Source organism: Oryzias latipes, chromosome 7 (genome assembly GCF_002234675.1).
Source record: "Oryzias latipes chromosome 7, ASM223467v1".
Taxonomy (NCBI): Eukaryota; Metazoa; Chordata; class Actinopteri; order Beloniformes; family Adrianichthyidae; genus Oryzias; species Oryzias latipes.
The window spans coordinates 5,989,671-6,013,337 of NC_019865.2; the positions used below are offsets into that span (position 1 = coordinate 5,989,671).

At 37.7% G+C, this 23,667-nt stretch overlaps 1 protein-coding gene across 3 annotated transcripts in view; it reads right to left on the reverse strand.

Annotated features, from left to right (window-relative positions):
- soga1 (suppressor of glucose, autophagy associated 1) overlaps positions 1 to 23,667 on the reverse strand; it is a 79,566-nt gene that overhangs the window by 10,371 nt on the left and 45,528 nt on the right. The window contains exons 5-15 of one of the 3 annotated variants that reach the window (XM_023956415.1): positions 18,883 to 18,951; positions 14,403 to 14,570; positions 13,965 to 14,118; positions 12,343 to 12,907; positions 11,871 to 12,171; positions 11,507 to 11,734; positions 9,234 to 9,365; positions 5,948 to 6,070; positions 5,384 to 5,614; positions 5,145 to 5,261; positions 4,738 to 4,905 (exon numbers count right to left, since the gene is read on the reverse strand). In XM_023956415.1, coding sequence (XP_023812183.1) covers positions 4,738 to 4,905; positions 5,145 to 5,261; positions 5,384 to 5,614; positions 5,948 to 6,070; positions 9,234 to 9,365; positions 11,507 to 11,734; positions 11,871 to 12,171; positions 12,343 to 12,907; positions 13,965 to 14,118; positions 14,403 to 14,570; positions 18,883 to 18,951 — 2,256 coding nt within the window. Of the gene's footprint in view, positions 1 to 4,737; positions 4,906 to 5,144; positions 5,262 to 5,383; positions 5,615 to 5,947; positions 6,071 to 9,233; positions 9,369 to 11,506; positions 11,735 to 11,870; positions 12,172 to 12,342; positions 12,908 to 13,964; positions 14,119 to 14,402; positions 14,571 to 18,882; positions 18,952 to 23,667 lie in introns of all 3 variants that reach the window. The other 2 variants (XM_020704474.2, XM_011476824.3) reach the window with 2 other exon arrangements.

Consider the following 23,667-nt stretch of genomic DNA (forward strand, 5'->3'; position numbering starts at 1 on the left):
CAAAACAAGAGGAGTCATTGATTTTAACTAAAAAAAAAGAGTCAGATCATTAGAAATTAAAATTAAAAAGCATCTCATTTAATCAAACATTGTCTTTTTTCAAAAATGAATAAATAGTTACCCCTGCAAAAATGATAACTACCTTAATATATAATATATCTAACACATTTCAAATGCAACCATGTGATAAAGCTAAAGCTTTTTTTACTATAATAAAACAAAAAAACCTGAGGCAATGCCCACATTATATGCTCGAAAACAAATATTATTAGGCAAATATATATATGTATATATATATATATATATATATATATATATATATATATATATATATATATATATATATATATATATATGCTTGCTTAAATGCACAGTTCAATCTGAAGCAGCTATTAGAAGAACTGAAGGTTGGTTTCCTGGTCTTTGTAAAACATTGATGCGTAAAGTGATCAGAATCATCGTTTTGCTTAAATGAGACAAAAAACATCTCATTAAACATTTGAACAGTGCAGATCAGGAAGAGTGATAATGGTTTGTGAATACTTCTAAGAGTTTTATGAAGATGTACTTAATGACAGTTTGAGCTAAGGCTGCAATGTAAAGAAACCGACTTGAGCAGATGGTAGAGGTAATTGATAAATGATTAACTGGTTGGTAAAAAAAATGTATTATGCACATCTGTCTTGTGAAGTCCCACCTTTGCCTCTTTGCACCGTCTCTGAACCTTCCTGTCAGTCCTCCTCTCCCCCCAAACCCTTTTCACCCTCTCTTTGCACATTTCCTCAAGCTTCCGTGCTGCTGCATTTTTCTCACCCTTTATTTAGAGCATTCTCACTCTGAATCTGGCTGCTGTCACTGATCCTGTAGGGGGGATCACTTCAACTTCTTATAAGCAGTTCTGCATTTTTTTCCCGCCCCTGTTTGAGCCTCAGGGTCTATAGCAGCCCATCTGCTTGACAAACACACCCAGACCCATCTATCTGCTCTCTGCCTTTCTGTTTGCCTCCGTGGCATTTGTGTTAGCAGCTAATGAAAATGTCAGGTAACTTATCACAGCGAAACACCCACAGACTTAGCCCAGCTCCAGTCTCCATAGACTAACAACGAGGTTCCCTGTAAAATGGTGACTATACTTCTTTGGATGACAGCTGCTTACTGGTGGATCAATGACGCTTGATTTTAAGCAGGTACACCTACTTTAATTTATGAACTTGAATGTGTAAAATCGCACAGAGGAACAGTGATTACATTTTACGAGAATAACCCAGAGGAAAAAAACATGAAAACTAAAAAAAAGGGCAATAAATAAAAGGGTTGATAATGATTTGTCTTTGAATAAGATGTTCTTATTAAGGTAAAGATGACTACATTTTAATAAAAAGACAATATATATTTTGGTTTTAAAGCTTAAAAAAGAAAATTGTACCTTTTTTAGAAAGTCAAAGTTGCCTGCATGATCAAATAATAAGTTACCACCTTAACTGGTTTGGAGTTCTAGAAATGCTGACATGCAGAGCTGCTAATATAATGAATATATTTTAAAGGTTATGCATACAAATTGATGATGAGCAGTAGCAGATCACAGGCTCGTCTCTGTGAAAATCCCTGCCATGCAATATTGATCTTTCTTTTTTGTCCTTTTACATTCTCTCCATCTTTACACACTGCTACAAACAAAAGATGAAGTGTAAGCTTTCGCTGAAAAACTTTATCCTGGATTATATAAGAAAGTAATATATAGCTGGTTAACATCTGCCTTCAGGTCAAAAATGCCTTAAAGAAGTGGTGTTGAAACCAAACGAGCTAATATGTTTTTAAGTTACATGTATAATTTTCAAAATCTAGCAGATTTTTTTGTGTTTTGTTGTGTTTTTTGGTGACTTTTACATGTCTTGTGAAAAAATAATATGCAGATTTTCCCACTAAGACTTCCAGATTTTTTTGTAACATATAAAACATTTCCTTTATTGATTTTGTAGATGTTTGTGACATATTATTTAATCTATACATTAAAAAAAATTAAGACGTTTTATGTTTTTGTGCATGCAATAAATTGCTGTTAAAACTGTTGTGGATTTAAGGACCTGTTATGGATTTTTAGCTGTTTTAAAAGTGTTCCCATTGGTAATTATGGTTATGCCGTTCTTAGCCAAAATTTTAAAAAAACCTGGGTTGTTTTCAAGGACATAGTTTCTGCAGAGCAGCAGTAGTTCATTAGAAATTCACCTCTGAGTTGTGGGCAGGACCACCTGCTCCTGATTCACAATGATTTGAACAAAGAAATACTCAGAAATGCATTTTAAGCGTATTTTTCTTCATATATGTCCTCCATCATCAGAAAAATGCAAAATGTTAAAAACAGCAAAAACACAATATTCATCCATGTAGATCTTTAAATGGTCTCGCACTATATGCTAACTTTGCCCTTTGAAGGATCTCTGTCAAACTGTAGAGGTGCTAGAAAGAACTTTTTGAATGCAAAAAGTTAAATGAAAAGATTTAATTCAGGTAATGGATCAAAGGTTTGTCAATGAAAAATCGTATGAATGTAGTGAGAACTTTACAATCAAGATGTCAGTGAACCATTTATTACTACTTCATTTGCATACAAAGAATATAGAATATACTCGCATATTAACCAATAAATCATACCTCTCTACATTAGGGAATTGGATAAACAGATGTGATACAGAAGGGATCAGAGAGTGCAGCTGTTCGCTCAGTCATTACAGATATGACAGCAATGACAATGTGTGTGACAGTCATGATGGATCGCTATTAACCAAAAGGACTTGAAGCATCAGTGCAGAACTTATAAGATCTTTATATCTTTATAAATTATCAAAACAAAACAAAAATTGTATTATCTGTCATGCTCTCAGCACTTTGGACGTTGCTGACAGTGTTTGTCTATACGCCTGAACAGTGGGGATAATTTCTCATCCAGCTGTCTGACAAGCAGAGCAGTGTTTGGAATTGAGTTGACTTGTTGAGAAGTGTCTGCCATGTGTGGTCTCACACAGAGACACACACTCACAGAAACACACACACACTCACAGACCTCTGTGGTAAATTGATTGCTTAGATCAAAACGTGCATTGCTTGGTATGGAGATTGTATCCAACTGTGGCATCTAGGTCAGGGTAAAACAGCCACGCACCCCTGAGCGCGCACACGCAAACTCAGAGTTGCACTATGCAGGCGTCGACATTTTAGCTAGTTTGATAAGAATAAAACTAAATATTTGAGTAGAATAAAAAAAGAATTGTTTGCAAAAAAATGACTCCGACTATAAAACAGTGACATTATTAGATAGCTTAATCAAAACCAGCAGAAGCCACAGATTTAGCAACACAAGAAAACTTTTGACAGCCTCGGGTTTGAACCACGTTAACACCCATGTTTCAGAGAACCAGGGTTCAATTCTGCTGATGTTTCCGAAATATGAAGCTACGGACACACCAGGCGTGTGATGCGTGTTCACGTTCAAAAGTGCGCTGATCAAGCTTTCTTGAACGTGACTATGAGCAATGTGTTCACACTGGACAAGCAGGAAAAGGCGTCTCCTTCTTGTTCTTTTCTACTGTTTATTGGCACACGTCCAGCACAGTTAGAAGAGGCTTGGTGGGAAATATCAGTGGTGCAAATCTTGCTCCAGGTTTTTTCTTTCACAGCTCTATTTCGATATATGAAACACGATATATTGGTCTCATATAATTTCGACCGGACACAAACCGTAATTATTACATTTTCCTCCATTATCAATTTTCAAACAGTTTGCACTTCTGTGAATTAAAAGGGACGGCATCCATACATCCCTATAAAATCTGCATCCCTGATTGGTCAGAGTTTGATCTGGTTCGACTTTCAACGCGCTTTCAAAGGCCGCACGTTATATACATGGAGCACGAAAACAGTGGTAAAAACTTGCGCAGCTATGACTGAACGTGAGTTTTGAGCGTGAAATCCCAAAACACACATTTACTTAGACATTGAAAGTATTTTCTAAAGTAGAAGAAGGACAGAATCACATGTTTTAAAATAAAATCTGGATTTCTTTTTTTTCCTTCCTTCAGAATTGGCTGCTTTATTGAGTAGTTCTTTATTCAAATTGTTGTAAATCAGAAGCAGACAAAAATATTGTTGGAAAAAGATTGTGTTTGTGCCGGGCAAGCCACAAGCCCCCTACTTTGCTCCATTCTGATGCATCCACTTGCAGACAAATAGATCCATGTTCGTCTTTGTTTTCCTCGTCTGAGCTGGCATCTAGCCCCAAACTGCAATGCTGGATAGCTCCAGTTTTGCTGGCAGTTTTTTGTGGCACTGCTAATATTAGGTTAGAGGTGTGAGCTAGCAGGAGAGTATGTAAACAGATGGGTAATGGGAAGTGTGGGCAGGCTTACTATGCACCAACAGTCTCGCCCACAACTCAGAGGTGAATTTCTAATGAACTTCTGCCACTCTGCAGAAATTATGTCCAAGAAAACCACTCTAGTTTTTATTTTTATTTTGACTAAGAACGAAAAAAAAAATCATAATTAAAAGCTGACTGGGAATGCTTTTACAATGGATCAAAAGATGATCTGAGTGGGCCTTGAACAACAATCTGCTGTAAATAATATTATTTTTGCTGTAAATAATCACTTCAGTAAATTTTTGAATTCCAAAGGGAGCAAAAATTTTAGCCCCTTCTTCCAGCTACTTGTGTTAAGTCCTACTGACATCCCTACTCCTTACCTGCGTTATGACACTCTTCAGTTCAGTCCTCTCCACTTCCCATGATGCTTTGGCCTTTGCAAATTGCTGAGTGAGTTCCTGGGAGCCCTGTCTCTCCTGACGCAGCTCTCCGCTCACATCCTGTAGGGCAACCCTAAGGTCCGCCAAAGTGCTGCTCACGGCATTCGACTGTGGGAACACAGATGATCCATTAGGATTGTGTGAGTGCATCCTCCCAGCTGGTTCTACTGTTACTTGTAGAGCTGGTGTACATAAAGACATTAAGGGGACGTGTCTGTCAAGGTGAAGACAAGTTTCTAAGTTAAGCATGCTCATCCAAGTCATGGCAGGCGAGTATCCAGAGATGGCTTTTAAGTGTACAGAAAGCATGACTGTGTGTGAGTGCTTGTTTATGCCACTTTCCTTACATTTAAAGTCGGACTGAAAGGCTGGTCGTCTGCAAAGCTTCTCTTGTCTGTGTTGTGGGTGGGGCTTGGCAGGTTGTCCTCCTGGAGCAGCAGATATAAGTCCTTCAGGCTGTTCATCTAAAGAAAGAGTCATACATTACCTGTCATTTTTTAGTTTTATCCAAATTGGTTTGCAATTTTTTTTTTGTCATTTAAAAGTTAAAATCTCTGTTTTTGTGAAAGATTTATGACTTGAGTACCTCCAGGACATCCTTCCACTCTGCGTCCTTTTGAAAGCCCAGCCTCCACTGTTTGAGGAAGCAGCGCAGTTTGAGGCTGAGCAGCAACAGGGCCTGTTTCAGGTGCTGGGACTCCTGGATCAGCAAAGTCCTCTCCTGGTTCCACAACTTCTGCTGGATTCGAGCCTGAAGGCCCAGACTCTGCAGCTGGAAGTCTCGTCGGAGGAGAGACTTCTGCTGCTCCTCGTGAAGCTAAGAGGAAGGAGAACGATATTTAGAGAGAAGTTAGAATATTAAAAAGACATTTTTTGTTGTTAAAGCATGCCTTCCCATCAGAAACACATACTTTTCTTTTATTTTGCTTATCAGAATCATATCCATGTTTGTTTACTTTGAGGATTTTTTAATTTATAAGAATTATATCAGGCCAATTTCAACTTGGTCTTCAAACACAGAGAGAAATTTCCATTTTGTTTTTGTTAAATTACACAAAAAACAAGTATTTCTTTAACTAAAACTGAGCTGAACTAATTTTTACGTACATTTCTGTAAAAGCTAAGTGTTTCGTGTTTGTTTTAATCTCACCTTTGAGAGTTTTAGAGCAATTTCTTTGTGATCTTTTATATCCTTCTCTAGCTTCTCTCGAGTCCCAGAACTGGACTCCTCAGCTTCAGACAGCTCGTCCGGGACGTCACCAGACTGGACCAGCTACGGACACAAGTCAAAAGACACAAGACAAAGGGAATCAAAAACAAAAATAGGAAAAAAATAGACAATATATAGATAAAAAATAAAGGAAAAGTGGTTGAAAAACAGTTGGTTTAAAATGGGAAAAGTCAAAAAATGACAGAAATGTCGGAAAGAAAAGGTTTTTTACAACAAAGTGATGAAGGGAGAAACAGATAAAAGTTGGTTTGTAGTTTTGCCTAGCGACCTTTTAAGACCACAGTAAGTTCACACCGCAAACTCACCCTTCTTCCCCCACGGCTCATTTGGCTGCTGAGTGAGTGGGAGCCATCGACCCAACACTTTACCATTAATGACCTTTTTTACCCTCCACTGGGCTCAGTGTCTGCTCTCCATCACCCTCCACCGGGAGCGCCACCCAGCCTCTAGTGTCAACCATAAAGAATGCCTCTGTTCCCACAGGAGCTCATGGAAAATGAGCTTCAGCCCTTAGAAACAAAATCTACACACATTTTAGTTTAAAATAAGTAAAAGGCTCTAATGGGAATTTTCTGAATTTCATGCTTCTTAAAAGTGAATAAGTTGTCATTATGAGAATTTTTTTTAAAATCAGAAACTGAAGCAAATGAAAGAAAAGCTCAATAGAAAACATCAATAGAGAACCTCGAAGGTCATTAGTAATTAATATAAGCCATTTACTCACTAAAAAACAAAAAAGCAAACACTTTTTTACATTTTTGTGCATTTTGGGTAGACCTTTTTTTATAATTTACATCATGAATTTCATGCAAAGAGGCTGTGTTTGGAAATTGAACATGGTCTGAAGGTTAAACACAGTTTCCTGACCTTATTAGTTTCCTTATTATGACTTTGCAGCAATTTCCAGCAGCTGCAGTTCTGTTTAGAGTAAACAGACAAGCTATAGAACAACTTGTAATAAAATAAAGTTAAAGGAATACAGTGATCCCTTGCTATAACACGGTTTGCTTTTCACGGTTTCGCTACTTCACGGATTTGCATCGTGCATTGTGTTCTGCATTCTGATTGGCTAAAAAGTCACTCAGCTTCTTCTCTACCTGTGCGTCAATAACGTTGCAGTTTAATATGTACACGTACGTAAAACAGCTTGCCAAATTTACATTATGTACATGCAAATTCTCTTGATGTTGGCATGTCGGTGTATAAGGATGTTTTTGGGAAGAAGAAAAAAGAGCGACACCAACTGCCGATCACTATGTTCTTCTTCCCCCGAACAAACACACCTGCAGCTGCACCGCGGGCTGCAAAAGAAGAAAACACTGCAGAGTAAAGTCAGGATGCAGCGGCTCAGTCTGGACTTAGAGCAGTTAAATACACCCGAGTCACTATTTGTCCCACTGTACTTTTTTTAATCATTATTTTATAATGACAATTCTCCGGGTCGCGGTGGGCGGGGCTAATCTCCGCGATTTGAAGCCTTCTGTTCACATTGATGATTAAAATTATTATTTGACAGTACAGTACAGAAGTTATTTGTTGAAAAAAACGTTTCTAAGGTACTTTTATTGGTGAAACAAATGCTTGAGCCTGTAAAATGGTTTGTTCTGTCTTTTCAATGTATAATAGAGTATTTAATTGGATAATAATTGTTAAAAGATATAGAGGTTTCTACTTCACGGTTTTTGCCTATCACAGGTTCTTTCTGGAACGTAACCCCCACGAAAAACAAGGGTTTACTGTATATGTGCTCTGTATTAACACTGTTTAGACTGAAGGAATGGAAAATGACTTCATTGTAATGAGTAATAGAAGTTATACACATAAAAAAAATAAACAAATGTTCAGAAAGCTATATGTTGGTGTTTCTCCTGATTAATAAGACTTTTATGTTTAAACATTTGTATCAATGTTGTGTTTTTGATGCTATTTTTCTACAGCGAGCTCACAATTTTCATGCAAATATGCAGCAGGGTTCACGAAGCTGGAACAGTTTCACTTCAAAAGACAAAACAAAAGCCTGTAGTGCATCTGTACGTTTAAAATTACAAGTTTTTGTTTTAGTCACAACCTCAAGAACTTGACCAATTAGAAGAGACCTTACCTTAAAAAAAAAAAGAAGAGACCTGACTAACTGCTTTTCAAATTTTATTTAACTACTTTTTAAAATCGATCCAATAGAATGATAGTCAAACTGACACAAAATAAAAGTGGTAGTCATCTGGCTTTCATACCGATTTACCATGTAAAAGGGATTCCAGTCTTTGGGACAGGGAGTTTTTCTATGCATTATCAGCCGTGTATGAATTTATGTGACTTTTTCTGTAGTCTTTTTCTTAGTTCAGTGTTAGAAAAAATGGTTACGGTAAATGTGTTTGAAAAGACCCTGGAATATAAGGAGGTATTTTTAACAATCATGTCATAAAAATTCAGGCGCATTAGTAGCTCTAATAAAAAACAGCCCGAGACTGCCAATGTCTTCCTCAGATAGAAAAACAAAATTCAGAATAAGTTTTTTATTCCACATCATTAAAAAAGACAACTACAGTAATGAACATAAACGAAAAGAAGTTGCCAACAACCACCGTCATTTATTTGCAGTGAAACCAGACTGTTGAAAAAAGAAAATCAACCAACTGTCAAAAATGCAGTTGTGTGCGGTTTGCCACACTTCATCTTTCAGTCACATTTGTGTTTCTTTTTTTTATGTTGGCGCAATGATGGTATGGGGTTTTATTTGTGGCTTTTGTTTAGATTTGATAAGACTATTCTGACAACTACAGCAAGAAGTTCACAAAAGAAGGCCTACCAATGCAGAAGGAAAGCATTTGATGACATATTATGAAGTTCATCTCTGAAAAAAAGGATTTTTAGCTAAATGGAATTTTGCCTTTGGCAGCTGCAGTTTAGTTTTTTGCTGTTGTTTATCACCAGACATGCAGTAAGTTATGGTGCTGAACTAACACAACGTTGTTTCCAAGCAAAAAATATGACATCCTTTTTGAGCCTAAAATGGTTTCTAAGGAGAAAAATTGGGATTGTGTGAATGCATGAAGGCATTTTTTCGGAACAGCTCAAAACAAAGAAGAAACATTCAGAGCTGCTCTAGTATCAGAGGGGGTTGCTGTTAGCTACAGGAAGGACAGAAACACAAGCCAGCTCTCCAGCAGCAGTTTGTAGATGCCGTGTTGGTAATGACTGAACTCACCACAGCAAGATCCGTCTCCCTCTCTTCCAGTTCCGTCTGGCTGCTTTCCTGATTCTCTGACTTTTTGACAGATCGGCTGCTCTCCTCAACTTCATCTCCCACGTCTGGCTCTGACTGGTCCCTATAATCAGGCTGCTGCATGCATGCATGGGCAAGTTAATGAGAAAAAAACAAACAAACAAACATAAAAAATCACAGAAGAGATGGAGAAGAAGACATTAATGGACAAAACGCAAAATAAACAGAAAACGATAAGACAAACGATACAACCAAAATTAATGTCCGTTCATGTAACAACATAGAGAAAGGCAAAAATAAAAAGGTAACTTATGGGTCTCACATGACAAAGAAAAGGATGAAGAGGAAGAAGAGCTTGGTCAGAGAGCAAAAAGAGAGGGTGGAGAAAAAAAAGATGAGAAGGATGGAGGGTAGAATGAACGGCTGAAGAAAGATGAGAAGAGGAGTGCAAGCATTGATAATATGCAGTAGAAAAAACAGAAACAGGGAGGAGAGAAATTACAAAAAAAGAGAAGGAGTAAGGCAGTTAGGATGAACAGCAGGAGCCAAAGGAGCAATGAAGCAACAAGGTGGGAAAGAAGCAGGAGGAATGAGTGACAAAAGAAAGAAAAGATTGTGACATTTAACAAAAAGGTCCAGAGAGAGGCAATGCAGTATAGAAAAAAAGGGAATGAGGATGCATTAAAAAGGGGAAGAGGAACATTTGACAAGTCAGGTGCAGAAATTGATGCGTTATGGTGCCCATGCAGAGGGGAAGAAGGGAGGACGAAAAGAAAAAAGAGACCGCAGGGCTGTTGGAAAGACTAAACATTATAGTCCATCAGTGTCAACTACATCTTTGTGCAATTAGTGAAAATAGTTTCATCTCATTTCTTTTGTTCGGGCAGTACATCAAATTGAAAGGTCTTCAGTTTCCAAAAACAATAAATAATCCTATAATAAAATCAGTAGTTCTTCAAATTCACAGAATAAATTAACAGAATATACAAATCGGTTTTATTGATCTATTTTCAAAAGTAAACCTATGGCGGTCCATAGTAAAAAATATATTTAATCCACACTGAGTTAGTTGCACTTTTATATTATTAGGTTTACAGTGAATTGAATCTAATACAAACAATCAACTGTTTATGAAATGATTTTCTAAAATGAAATAAAAAATCATTGACAATCATCCACAACCCACAAACTTCCCAGGGAAGTATTCCACATGGAAAATCTTGATTTATGAAACATGTCTGAAGGGCTTTCTGAAATATTAATTTCAGAAAGAAAAAAATAATAATTTTGTATTTTTCTGAAACGTCTTCTCTAAAACAACCTTTGCTTTATCATGTGGACAAAAACAAGCGGTAAGAGATGAACTTTCTCTCTGAACTAATCCTTTATTCAACCCATCGGAATAGGCAGGTCAATGGCCTTCGAAGTGTGCATTATCACTTTTTAACGCACTTCGCGGAAGCAACAGTCGTCCATGAGGCTTCCACGGCGTGCGTTAAAAAGTATTATATACATTTCCTCGGCCATTAACTCTTACATATTTACCCAGATTAGCTTTGTACTTGTCGGTTATTAAAAACTAACTCTCCAGGGTCAGCAATGTTATTTTACTTTTATTTTTTTGCTTTCTTTAAGGTCCAAGCAAGACAAGAATGAAGACATTTGAAAAAACTGGAAGGATGTGAAGGATTTGTTATATTCTTGTTCTGTCGTGTGCATGAGGATGAGGGCAGAGTACCTCAAAGTCACCAATCAGTCAATTTGGGAGTGTTTTGGAGAAAAGCTGCACACACAGACTCCATACAAGAAGCACCCAGCTGGGATTTAACCCCCCCCCCCCCCCCCCCCCCGGGGTTTCATATAGTTTTCAACTCAAGCTTGAATGTTTCTGATGCGTTCATTCACTTATAACTGGTATATTTTAGGTTTTCATCAGTTAAACTGACATGATTTTACATTAATTTGGAATTTTATCAGCCCAGAGGAGGGATGTTAAGGTAAAAGATGAGGGAATCTCTTTGTTAAAGATGTGAAATTGCTGGTGAAAGTTTTATTTTTGTCAATACGTGCTTTATAGTGTGAAAAAACAGAAACAGTTGGAAAGTTTCCAAAATCTCAGCCAAACTAAAGCTTATGCAAGAAAAGTGAGAACCAAGGGTGTGAGGGGAAAAAATGATACAAAATGAACCAAAAAATAAAACCAGAAAAAAAAGTGATATAAGGTGAGAAAGAGGAGTGTGATTCTTGTGTGGTACCTTATCCTCTGCTCGGTTATCTTGTACCTCCCCAGAACAGGGCACAGGGGGGTGGGGCGAGGATGGAGGGTATGCTCCTTCCATCTGAGGATCCCTCATATCTGACGTGGGTCTGCTCTGGCTTTCGACCTGCTCCACAAATGCTTGAAGCTGGCTTTGCAGGGCCTGAAGCCTGCTGGTCAGAGCTCCAACCAGAGGGCGGTCTGCCAGGTCCGATAGTTCTGCAATCTAGAAAAAGAAGAAAGAAATGGCTGTTGTGGGGGAGGATCCAGATCTTATAAAACACAAACTACATGAGTGCTGTGAAATATTTCAGTGTTTTTATTTTGCTTTCGTGGAAGAAAAAACCAAGCCGGACTTATACCTGGCTTGGAGGCTGGGGTTTCTCCAGGTCACATGGCTCTGCTGCCTCATTGCTGCAGACCTTGCGATAAATGGAAGGTGAGGATGAGAGGCAGTTGGACTCAGGGGAAGTCAGAAGCTGTATAGCGGTGGAAACCAAGCGAGCCTGATCCCTCATGGCCAACAGGGCATTGTGGTTCTTCTGGCTCAGGTAACCAGGGAACTGAGACGTCGCGTCAGCGTTGTCCTCCATCCTTCTTTTCTGCTCTTCAATCTCAATGGTGTCTTTTTCCCCTCCTACAGGCTCTTTGCGTAGTGATGGACTGATGGAAAAACACCGATCTTTTATGTTAAAGAGCATTTAAACATCTAAAAAGTCGTTAGGAGCCACTTTTTAAAAGTAAAAATACAATTGTTTTTTGATGGCCAGGGGCCTTACCATATGTTGCCATAGCAACAGATCAAGCTTACCGGAAAAAAGTAAAAACATTTACCTAGACGGGAGACACTCAGCTGAGTCTCCAGCTTCTGCATCGGTCTCCAGAGCCAGTCTCAGTGAGGAAGAGCATGAAGAAGAAGGACCGTGGTAAGATGCCAGATCGAAGCGCTGCAGGTTGGACAGAAGCACACGGTTCTCATACTGCAGCTTCTTCACTTTCCCACTCAGTTCTCCAATTTGAAGTCTGGCTAATCGGAGGTCCTCCTCATGTGTCGGGGTTTCAGTGCTGATGAGCACAGCTCCTTCCTGAATCGAGTGCACAGGGCTGTCGAGCAGCCCGTCCGTCAGTGACATCAGCGAACCGGAGGTCAGGGAGCCCGCCGTCGGTGGGAGCTCAGATTTGTAGCGATTTATTTCATTCATCAAGAGCTTGTTCTGCTCCTCCATCTCCATCAGGGACCTCCTCAGAAGCTCGGCCTCTTCCTCCACAAACTGGAGGTGTCTCTGGAGCTCCATGACGTTTTCCGATGAAGCACCTCCTCCAAGCACCATGGCGCCTGCAACCAGACCAAGCCCAGACGCCAGGCCTCCACCGGCTCCAGTAAGTTCATGAAGCCCATCTGTGTAAAGAAGAGCAAACAATTACAAAAATATTTCCTGTCAGAAACAAAGATCCAGAACAAAATAAAATATTTGACTAAAGGTTTATGACAAAATGATTACAGAAATATAAAAAACAAATCAAAGAAAACAGCCGGCAACTCTGGCTATAATTCAAAATCAGTCATTTTCCAAATCTTAGGCACTGACCATTCAGGCAGTGATTCCCAACCTTTTCAGGCCACAGATGAGTTTAATGTTAGGCAGATGTTTCACCGACCAGTATGTAGGAATGTGAATGAATCACAATTTATGAATTAAATTGTGATTTAGATTTTACCTGAACCCATAACTGAAAAAGTGAAACCTAATAAATCAGTGGCCAATTTCAGACTTGTTCGGCTTTTGAGGGGCGACATCTAAAGAAAATAAATACGGTACATAAGAGTTTAAGAAAAAACGGTCTCTGAAACTAGTATTTTCTAAATATCATAATAAACTCGAATCCTACTTTTGAACAACTTTATTAGCAGCATTCTCGTATCTTTAGACAGTAATTGCGGAATATTCTGCATTTTTATGATGGTCTGTGGGAATAACTGTCACAATAAATCAAAATTTGGAGAAAAGAGAGATTTTTGTCTATTAAATGCAGCTTTCTTTTATTTTGAAGTCTGAGGCTCTTCCTTCGTTTTCTCACTGGTTCTCTTCTGTGAAAATACATTTCTCTAATACGTTAGTTTTTATTAACTTTGCTAGTTTTGGGGTTTCAATTTAGCGGGCGGTGCAGCCGCTTTAATAAGGTGGAAGAGGCATTTTCAACATGTGACAGAACGACTTGACGTGTCAAAAATGAGTCAGATGTGATGTAGAGAATCAAGGAATTTTCCACGATAAAACTTCCTTCAGATAACAAGTAGAAATGGAAAAAATGTAGGTCGCTCAGTACCAACTGTTCCATAGACCGGTATCAGAGTAAAGCCCAGGGGTTGGGGACCACTGCTCTAAGGGTTAAAAGATGCTTTTCACTTTGAAGTCCCATCTTCTATCTCAAAGTGATGGGCGGATGAGAGTTACCTTGTGGCCCCTTCATGTCCTCCATCTCAGCTCGGAGGCCTCTGTTCTCCACCTCCAGCTCCACAATGCGGCGACTCAAGAGGTTAGCCTCTTCCTCCACCAGCTTCAGATGCAATCTGACCTCAGCCTCACGGGTGTGGGGGGAGTCAGCAACCTGCAGGTGTTAAGTAAAAGGAGGGGTTGAATTGACTTAACCTCCACTGTGTTTAATGCACTGTTTGCACTCCACCGTGGAGCAGTTTTCAGCCAGTAAATGGCACTTTTATGAAGGTAATCAAGACTTAAATGTTGTAAAAGAAGTGCCAAGGTGTCATAAAAATGGTTTGATGGCTTCCTCCCATGATCTTCCGTCCTACTCATCCCCTCAAATGTTAGATTCTTTGAGTTTTCAGCGTAAGACTGCCGTGCAGTTAACAGTAAAGTCATTGGATCCCTCACCTCCTCCACAGTTAGCGAGGCATTGATGTCTCCGTACAGCGACCTGTACTTGGCAAGCTCCTCCTTCATGGCCTCGCTGTCTTTTACCAGCTTGGTCAGTTTCTTACACATCAGAGCAGATTCCTCTTTGGCAAAGTGGAGCTGACACTTCAGGTCCGAGCTGTCCTCCTGGGACAGAAAGAAACGAAAGAAAAGGTGAGGTGACAAACGGGACACAAATGTTTTTGACCCACAGACGCTGTACAACACACACAAAGATGCCACAGAGCCATGTCATTCATCCAAAAACAGGTAGTGCTGGTTAACGTTGTACCTCCAGAACATAAATATTCATTCATGTGTCAAAAATGTATTTGCTGCTTGTGTTTCAAAAACCTGAAACTGTAAAAACGATAGCAACATTCAGGTGTAGGACTAGTTTATCTGATCTTAGCTTTGAAAACACAAACATGAGAAGTTTTATATTGGTTCAAATTTCAAATAAATCCTCATTTTTATGTTTACACACTTTACCTATGCTTAGAGGAAACGTTACTGGAGTCAAATTCTTTGTATATTCACTCATACTTGGGCGATAAATCTGTTTCTGAAACTCACAGGTTTAGTGGAGTATGTTTTGTGTTTTACCATTATGACTAACCACAGAAAATCCTGACTTCCTTGTAACTTGAACGCCAATAACTTACCTCTGAATCACACTTCTGCATGATACATTTGGCCTGTTTATTCACAGATGGCAAGATTTAAATACGTTAGAAAGATACCGATAAAGGTTTTTAGAAGAAATTAGTTTACAAAGTGTTCAAAATTTAAGAAACTAGAAATTATTTAGATTTGCAAAGTTCATAACTTCAGGTTTTTAATATTTTTAATTCAAAATAATTTTAAAATGGCTTTTTCCCTTACCAGTCAGTGTTGTAACTGCCTCTAACAAACTAATCAGCTTTGATTTAGATGTTTTATGTTTCTGTTTGGAAAAAGGAAACCTAATTCATAAAGTCTCATATTACTATTTTTCCAACGTATAAAAGGAGTAGGAGAAGGAGGAAATGGAAAAAAACAATGACAGATGCTGACACGCTGCATCCGAAAGGTCAGTGTCTGGTAGTAAAATAAACAATGAGACACACAAATGAGGGAAGTCAGCCTGACCTGGGATAGAGGTTCATCCCAGATAGAGAACAAACACAACAGAATAGACACAGAGAAGGATGATCATTGATCATTGTCCACCAGTTGGATACAGCAAAAGTAAAGGAACTTCATTCGTATTTCAAAATACTCTAAATGACCTTTTACGTCAACATTTTCAGGCATGTAAATGGTTTAGTTACCTTTAAAGACCCACTTTGATCATCTTTTGAGATATTTTCAAAGTGCTCCCAGTGGTCTTTTAATTATAATGATGCTGTTTTTAGCCAAAATCGTGTCGTTTTCAAGGACATAGTTTCTGCAGAGCAGCAGTAGTTCATTATAAATTCACCTTGTGGATGGAACTGTTGCGCAGCGGCCTGCCCAGTATATTCAACTAATAAAAACTTGTCAAACTTTTTGTCTGCTTCTGATTCCAACAATTTGAATTAAAGAAATGCTCAAAAATACAATTTTGAGCCAAATGTTCTTAATCCATACACAGAATATTACCATTAATGTTAAAAACAAGAGAAACACCATTTTCATCTAAATGGGTTTTTAAATGTTACAAATTAATGCTGTATTTCTGTAGATGATACTGCAAAGATTTAAAATCTTATCATCTCTGAGAAGGTCAATTTAAAGTGTTGAGGCTTTTAGTTAAGTGTCTCACATTATTTGATTGTTATACGGGAAAAGCAACAAGTATTGCAAATAAAGAAGAAAAAAATATTTTGGACAAAGTAATATTTGTTCTCATATGTACTACCTATAATTTCAAAGTAGCAGAGTAAAGAAGAAAAAGCGAGGCAGAGGATGATCATTATTCAGGAAGGAGATTGATGATCTGACATCATCCCTGAGAAAAAAAAAAACAAATTCCAATGTTTTAGTTTCTCGGTCAGACACAATGCCCAGGTTGAGATAAAACTGCTTTTTACTGCATGCTATTTAGAATGACCCTACATTAAATAAACAGGTAATTAGAGAGCTCTTTTAAACTAACTATGACTTCTGTTTTTCGAATGATGAGGTCAAAGTTGTGCTGTGTTTGTTCTGGACAGATCTGAAGCACGGAGCAGACAGACGGACGACTTCCAAACCAGTTGTTAGTGGTTTGCCTCAGACGTCATCTATCAGCAGGAAAGAACATTTTCTAACTCACTCAGAACAAAGATGTTTCTGCAAATCCCTGAGGAAAATAGAGGTCACTCGCTTATTGCCATGGAAATATATACAGAAGCACTAAAATAAGTAAATAAAACCAGCAATGGGAAGACGGTAAACCTTCATGGGACAGATCTACATTTGCACTGATAAGCGTCAGGACAAATCTGAGAATGTAAAATGGTTTAAATTAAAATAGTGCATACTTAATGCAACTAGTTACGTTTTTAAATGGTAATTAAACAGCATCCAAAAACAAGAATGGTACTTAATTGCTAAAAATACAAATGTTATTCATACCTTGTACTTTTTGCTGTTTTTTTAGATAGTGGGGTAACATGGATCTACTGAGAAGAATGCACCCAGTAGCCATGTTAAACTGGGCTAGAGCTGCTGCTGAAGTTGACCTGAGAAGACCGTATGCGCTCATTCCTCAGCTGTGTTTCGTTTACGCCCTCTGGAGCCTTTCCAACACTAAACGAGGTGAGGGCCGCTGCCTTTACAGCCGTTTATGGTATGCGGTTTGGGGGTGGAGGATATTCAGCAGAGGATGGCAGTGAAAAGAACTTCTTTCCCTGTAAACTCTGTTTCTTTAAATGTATTTAATTATTTGACAGGGACATTGGACAATAAAAAGCATCTCTGCAAACGCACCAGTTAGCCAAAAGGCTATTTTAGTTCCTGCAGAGGTGGGATTTGTCTCCATCAAAACAAACTGAATAGAACAACAATAATGCAATGAAAATATAACTGAGCAATAGAAATATATAACATTGTTAAGGGGTAAAAACTTAATGTAAATATAAAGGAACAGTAATGATTGCTAAACATTGTGAATGTATAAAACGCAAAGTAAACCAAAAAGCAGTAAAGATAGAAACACTAATGAAGCCATTGATTTAAAGCATTTATGGACATTGATTAGAGAAGGTCCTATGCATTATGCATGGTACCATGTCTGATGCATCATGAGCCAGTTCTCAAGATGTTTTTGAAACAAACGTTGTCAGTCCTCTGATGATTTGAGGAACAGAGTTCTGTCCCTTTGCAGTTTTTACAGAAAAACCTCTTTGACCAAAGACATAGTACCCTGAGCTAGTTCTTATGTTTATAAACTGATTAAAGGGAGCAGATGAGTACTTGATGCTTTAGTATTGGATATTTCTATAAAATGGGACAATGATGATATCTCAGTATTTCTTTTTCCAGTACTTTGGTTGTTTGTAAAATGACTTATCTGTCTTATCATTTGCTGTCGACCAGGTTGTAACACAATATGTTATGTGTGACAAGATCATGGTCTGCATAAACATTTCAGTTTGCTGATGAGCCACTCTGCTGGGTTTTGATCTGCATCTACGCACTTCTGTTTTCTGTGAAACCTCACTTAAATAGACTCCTGCTGAACTGTTAGACAGGGACGAATCTGAATTTGGTTGACAGTACATCACAAGACACATTGGAGCAGACATGAAGATTGAAATGGCTTCAACAAAGCCTCAGATTGGAACGTTTATCACTTCAAACAAGCATCTAAGAGATCAAATAAAGGCCACAGGAAGACGGTTAGAGATAAAGGATAAAGTTATCTGCATTTTAATTGACCTCCACAAGAAGGAGACAGCTCAAAGTCGGCACTGAGTGTTCTGACAGACGATAACTGATAAACAAATCATTTTAAAGTTCTTGTTTACTCTAGTAAAACTAACGAATCAATGATTGTTTTATAATTTCTTAGTTAAAAACAATTACTTAGATGTGTACGATTTGACTTCAGTCCATCTCTTGAACAAACTGCTGACATTTTTTGTGACTGCTGACATTTTCTACAGACTAGCCCGGTTTCCAGACACATCTATTTTTCTTATCAGCAGTACTGTTCTGTTTTTGCAGCCGACTCAATAAGTGCAACTTTTCCACCTCAGAAGATTCTATTTCATTTCCGGAGAGGTGAGAAGAGAGTGGATGTTAAGATTTGTCATTAACATTTCACATTTCCTCTCAGCAGCATCTACAGATGTAGTCATGAAGTAATGGAAGCTCTAACATTCTAGGCAGGAACGAGCATTCCCCTCCTCTCATAGTGCTCCATCAGTCGGTGCTTCTCCATATAAAAGAGTCCACTGTTGCTATTGATCTTTTCAGGGGAGCACCCAGAAGTGTGAACATGTTTTATTACCTGTGGCGCCGGCTTCTTGTCAGGCTTGTTGTTGGGTCGTGCTCCTCTTTTTTTCTGGGAGTTCTGCAACTTAAGCAAAAAGACAATTTCCTTTAAGAGATGCAACATTGACTTATACATAAAACAGAGACAGAGGATCCAGAAAAGTTTTTTTTTCCTTTTTTAATTTTTTTGTACACATTTTAAATTGATAAAATTCTAAATGTTTAGATCTTTTCCTTATTTTTTTCATTTACAATATGAGGATTGTGTTAAAGGAAAACCGTTCTGCCTGGAAACAGCAGAAGAAACATTATTACAAGAAGACTTTGGGAAGAAATATGCTTATGTGAACTGATTGGACAAAAAAGGAATTCCCGTATAACCATTTCATCCTTTTCCTAAGAGATTTTAAAATAACCCATAATGTTAGCTTTTTTCCTCAGGGGTTCCTGACACAAACAAAAATCCAAAAAGTATAACTTGATTCAGACTCACAAGTAAAAACTACAGATTATGAACTAAATTATGTAAACTATGTAAAGAAATAAGCAAAATAGAGGTGGTTTTATAAAGACTTGCTTAACACAACTCATTTTAAAGCAATTTATCAAACTGTTTTTGTTCAGTGTGTCATGTTTTCTATGTATAAGTTCAAATATGTCTACCGGTACTTATGATTAAGTGTAATTTTAATGGCTTTATTTACATGTGTATGTATAATTGAGATGTATCTTTCTTAGTTATTTTTTAATTTTCCAATCAAGTCACAAATGATTGTCCAAATTTTGATATATCCATGTAAAGCAACATATGTCTTTTGTTTGTCTTCTTGGTATATTTTTATTTTTTTATCGCTTGAAATAAACCAATTCCAGATCCAACGGATTTCTAGCACTTGCCTCACTTAAAAAAAAACATCTTCTTGGGTCAAATAACAGACGGAAAAGATGATACTTCATTCGGGCAGATTTTCAAATATTTTTCTGATTTGAAACTCTAAAAAGTGATTAAACATTGGTTTTCTTGCTTAAAGCAGGTACAGTTCATCAAGTAACCACTTGGCAGCTCATGTATAGATTTTGATTCTTATAAGATTTCTGCAGTAAAAATAACTTGAGACATCTTTACTGCTTTGTAGTGATTTTCATCTTAAGTTAAGTTTGTTCTTTTACTATTTTTAGCCTACTTCTTTTTGCAATGAAAACATTTACAAGATGCCCAAAAGGTGTTTTCATTTATCTAACTACTATCCTAGGGTTAGAGTTTATACTTGCTCATTACTTGTACAACTGTGGTTTCCATAGAAGTGTTGAAACTTTTTGTGGTTCTCCTCCCAAAATCAGCTTTATAATGTCTCTAAAGAGCATTACCACATTATTTACTTTTTTCAAACACCTACTAACAAAAATGTAAGTAAATATCCTAAGCTGTGATTTCATAGGATTTAAAAAAAGCCAAGTTTTTTGGATGGATATCTTTAAAAGTTTTGAAGTAGAAAAGTACGCTCAACAAATACAGAGAATATTCTTGTGATTGAGGCATCAAACTGTACAGAATTTACAGAAATTAGACAGATGAGCAGCATTACAAACAATTTTTTTTCTGTATCTATAGTCTTAAATGTTCACATAATTTGTCATACATGTAAATCGTGGTTTCCTGAGTGTCTTTGAGGCAAATTCTTAAGATTCTCCGGTAATCAAATCAGCGGGAGATACTTCTTATGTGGAACACATCGACTTCCCCTTGGGCTGATCATGCATGCCATCGCTATGGTGATGTGAATCATTTTTATGGTGGTTTAAAATCATGACAGTATCATTTATGACAGAAAAGGCACAAAGTAAAAGATGACAAATGCACACACAAGTGCGCACACATGCACTAAAATGTCCTTTTCAGCTCATCCAAGTATCTGCTCAGTGAATCTGACTCTCATAAATCATCATTCCATATCTTTAAAACACACACACACCCACATACTGCAAGGGAAGTAAGCTTATCTCCCTGAGTCCGTTTCCATGGAGACAGGCTCCTCTCTGTCAACATAAACTAACAACAAAAGAAAAACCAGCAAAATGGGTAGTTAGAAAATATTAGGCCAAGACACTGCAATTTTATTAGAAAAATAAAGAGTTTTTGGCTTAATGACACTCAACAAACTTCCTACTGTTTTTTTTTAAACACCTGCACAACAAAAACAAGATCAGGCAAAATGATGTCACTTCCACGATCAGAGCAACATAAACACGAGGGTTTTATTGCTTCTTCATTTCATATTTCTGTTTTCTCTGTTCATCTCTGACTGGTCCTTCCCTTCATCCCTCCATCTCCCCCCTCTCTCACTCTGCTTCCCCTCCAGCTCATCCCCTCATCGCTTTAATTGGGACACTTTGTGACCTTCTCATTTTTCTTCTCACGCTGTCCTGCTCTCAAACCTTTCCGTCTCCACAGGAGCACTTTCATTCCAGTCTATCAGGGTGCAAAATGGTCTATCAGTGACGCCAAACTCACTGATCAATAAGACAGCCCGATAATGGAGCCACTGATTGTGGCTTCGCTCATGTCAGAACTATCCGTTTGAAAGGGAAGCTGCATTCAGTACTTCTCTGTAAAAGAAAAATGTGGCTGACGAAGCACTTCAGAAAGCCAGGAGAGCTGTTATTTTCCACATTCCCATTAAAAGTATATAGGACATTTTTCTTTATAAATGGTTTGTTTGACAGAGCTTCTCACGTGGAAGTAAAGAATCCCTTTCCACAAGTTCTCTGCACACCCAAACTAAAAGTGTTCTTTAAAATGTTCATTATTTATAAGTTAAAGCCCCCCCTCTGTGACCAGGGAAATGCTCTCATGTTTCAGAGCTCGCAGGTCTACGCTTACACTGCAGGTAAGATAAGCCTCTCATGCCATCTGATAACATATTAAACAGCTTCTGTCTGCCCTTTTTCTTTATGTTCCAGCAGCTGCAGGGCTTTGCTTCTCATTTATCTCCCAGGGTGCCCTGAAAATGTGCCACAGCAGGAGAGCAGATTCAGCCGGTTTTTAATTCATTTGTACAGAAATTTGATTTTTCCAAAAAAGTCCATCACAGAAAGGAGAAGAGGAAGAGGTGGTCATGAAGAAAAACAAAGTAGAATAAGAGACAAGTTGTCATTTCTCTGTCACGGATGAGGAATCGCACCATTGTGTAAAACTGTCCTCCTCCAGCCAGCCGTGACACAAGAGGGCTGCAGACTAGAGCAGGGCTCCGGTCAAACGCATGAGAAGAAAATCCCAGGGAACCATGGGAAAATGAAGAGAACCGAGATGAATGTTGATGAGATTACAAAAGAAGAAGAAAACAAAAGATAAGGTAGAAGCCATGGCTGGTAAAGATATAACACAGCTGACTGGGACTAACAAGGACAACAAACCATGAAATCAATGATGTAACAAGAGTAACATTAACAAAATACAACCTCCACTTCCAGTAAAGAGAGAATGGCAGCTCATAACACAGACAAATGACCCAAAGCTGCAAAACTGAGATGTGCATGGTTTAGAAACATAAAAGAACACAAGTCAGGTTACACCCTTCAAAATGATGTAGTACCTGCAGACAAGAGGAACATTAATCAGATTTGTTCTCTTTGTTCATGAAAGACCTTCCACCAAAACACCGATTATGCTGTAACAGAGGGACAGCTGGAGATCTTTAAAGTTTTATACTTCCAGTTTTATTTCTATTTAGCAATATATGTCCATTTATAAACGTTGCATTGCTATTATCAAATCAGAACCAGAATTAACTATATTGTCATTGTCAGCACAATGAAAATTATGATGCTCTCCAGGTATTTTAAAGAATATATAACATTCAGGATTGGAAATAAAGACAGATTGTAAAAATAAAATGTAAAATATAAAAAAATCTCAGTCAAAATATGTACATCATTGCACCAAATATTACACATGAATAATTCATGTTTATTTATATGGATCTTAACATGACCACAATGCTGCAGATTACAAATTCAAAACAACAACTAAAAGGTAACAATTGAAAACAAAAATAGTAATATTTAAAATAAGTGACATGGAGCATTTACTAGGCCATTTGGAGATGCAAAAGGAATGGCTGGGATAAATAATCCGTTGTCTTGGTTGACCTTTTTATCAGGTGAATAAAGCTGAAAATTTTCAGATTGATTTATTTTTTATTAAAAAATGTATTCAAAAAATATTTAAAATTTTAATTTATTTTTCGATATGATATTAGATTTTCTCCTGGCTGTGAAACCGATAACAATCTCTGCATGGCATTGCTTTGAACATCATCAGGTTGTTTAGGTTATAGAAAAAACACAAACCACAGCAACCAAAAGCACGCTAGATAATTTTATTATCCACTTTAAACACCCACTCTGTTAATTGCATTTTGGATGTTTTTAACATGTATGTGGCTTTTTTCTGATATAAAAATAGAGAAATAAAATAGCTTAAAACTGCATTTCTGAGTATTTCTTTTTTGTTAATCAGGAGCACATGCTGAAAAGAGCTTATTCGTTTTGTAGAAAATATACTGGGAGGGTCACAAGCCCCGTGCCCCACTCCATTCTGATGCATCCACATGCAAACAAATAGATCCATGTACATTGTTTTCCTTGTCCCAGCTGGCATCTGGCTCTAAACTGTACGGCTGGATTGCTCCGATTTGAATTTAATTTAAGTTAGCGATGTGAGGGGCTGTAAGCTAGAGGGGGTTCATATAAACAAGGGGATGATGGGAAGTCAGGACAGCACTAACGGTCCTGCACACAA